The 1,465-nt window shown below is 47.4% G+C and overlaps 1 protein-coding gene across 1 annotated transcript; it reads right to left on the reverse strand.

The window, feature by feature from the left end:
* Nucleotides 1-5: 5 nt before the first annotated feature.
* Nucleotides 6-910, reverse strand: LOC128276145 (thymidylate synthase-like; the record flags this gene model as incomplete). The annotated part of the gene is made up of 3 exons (XM_053014611.1): nucleotides 580-910; nucleotides 166-506; nucleotides 6-95 (listed from the first exon to the last, which is right to left on the reverse strand). Coding segments are annotated over exons 1-3 (762 nt in total), but the record flags the coding sequence as incomplete, so codon positions are not given.
* Nucleotides 911-1,465: the final 555 nt, after the last annotated feature.

A 1,465-nucleotide genomic window follows, 5' to 3' on the forward strand; every position in this document is an offset into this window, starting at 1 on the left:
AACTTTCTCGGCGTTCGCTGGACCTGCTCTTTCAGTGCGTCGATGTGGTTCAAGTAGATATGGGTGTCACCGGTCGCGTGTATGAACTCGCCAGCCTACGAAGGTATCGGAATAGTTGGACATTTGTTCGATTGAACCGAGTTCGTCGGTCGCAGTTTCACTTACCTTCAACCCTGTTACGTGCGCAATCATATGCGTGAGCAGAGAATAGCTCGTAATGTTGAACGGAACGCCCAATCCTACATCGGCCGAGTGTTGGAACATTTGGCACGAAAGCTCTCCGTTTGCCACGAAAAATTGCGCCAAACAGTGACAGGGCGGCAGGGCTCCAATTGGGTGGGCATACCACCAGCTCAAACTGATGCGCCGATCGGTTGGATTGTTTTTGATCTTGTCAATAACCTCCGCTAGCTGATCTATTCCTTTGCCACGGTAATCGTCGTGGCATGTTTCATACTTAGCACCAAAGTGACGCCACTGAAAACCATACACCGGCCCCAAATCACCTGTCGTATAGGAGTAGAATAATTAAGGCTACCTCAAGGCGATCGGTACTACTGAAGCCTAATCAAAGCGCACCTTCCTCTCGATCGGTGAAGCCGCAAGAATTCAGAAATTCTCTGGTGCTGTTACCATCCCAAATGCGCACCCCTTTGGCCTGCAGTTCCTTCGCGTTCGTTGATCCTTTGATGAACCACAGCAGCTCTTCTGCGATGCCTCTGAAGAATACTTTTTTCGTCGTCAGCAGCGGAAAGGTACCGTCCCTAAGACTGTACCGCAGTTGCGAACCAAACAGAGTCACAGTGCCAACACCGGTGCGATCGTCTCGCTTACTTCCTTTGGCAAGAATCTCCCGAATCAGTTGCAGGTAACCGAGTTCCTCTTTGTTTTCGAACTCCGATTCCGCCATGGCAGGAGTCTCGTTTGATGACATTACTTTGCAATTTGTTAATCTTTTGAGACTTTTTTTCGTACTAAGCTCGTTTAGCTCCAACGTCACGGTTGAAATGAAGCAGTAGATCTAGCTGCCCTGTTAGGAAATAATTGATCTAGATCTAGCTGCCCTGTTAGGAAATAATTGACGATTTCCTAAACGGGCTATTCCCGAACGCACAGAAACTACTTCGTTTTAGATGTTGGCCTATCTCTGCAGAACCAAAAATTACTTTATTCGTCCCGTCGTGTTCTTTGCGAAAAAGCTCCGAATTCCGCTCTTCTCTAGCTTATATATCCTCACCTTTTCAGAAACTTTGTTTGTTGTTTTCGATCTGTCACCTGACAACTACCGACCGTTACGAACAATGTTTTAAGCCCGGTCCACACGTTACGACTTCACTTTTTTTTTTTTTTTCAATATTTTCCCGATGCGGGAACCATCCTGTTTCTCCCCCCCACCAGGGGCCTGTCTGGCAATGTGGAGGGGCAGGAGCGCGATGTATCATCGCCCTTTATTACATATTTACAT

The sequence above is a fragment of the Anopheles cruzii genome, unplaced genomic scaffold, assembly GCF_943734635.1.
Source record: "Anopheles cruzii unplaced genomic scaffold, idAnoCruzAS_RS32_06 scaffold00625_ctg1, whole genome shotgun sequence".
Taxonomy (NCBI): Eukaryota; Metazoa; Arthropoda; class Insecta; order Diptera; family Culicidae; genus Anopheles; species Anopheles cruzii.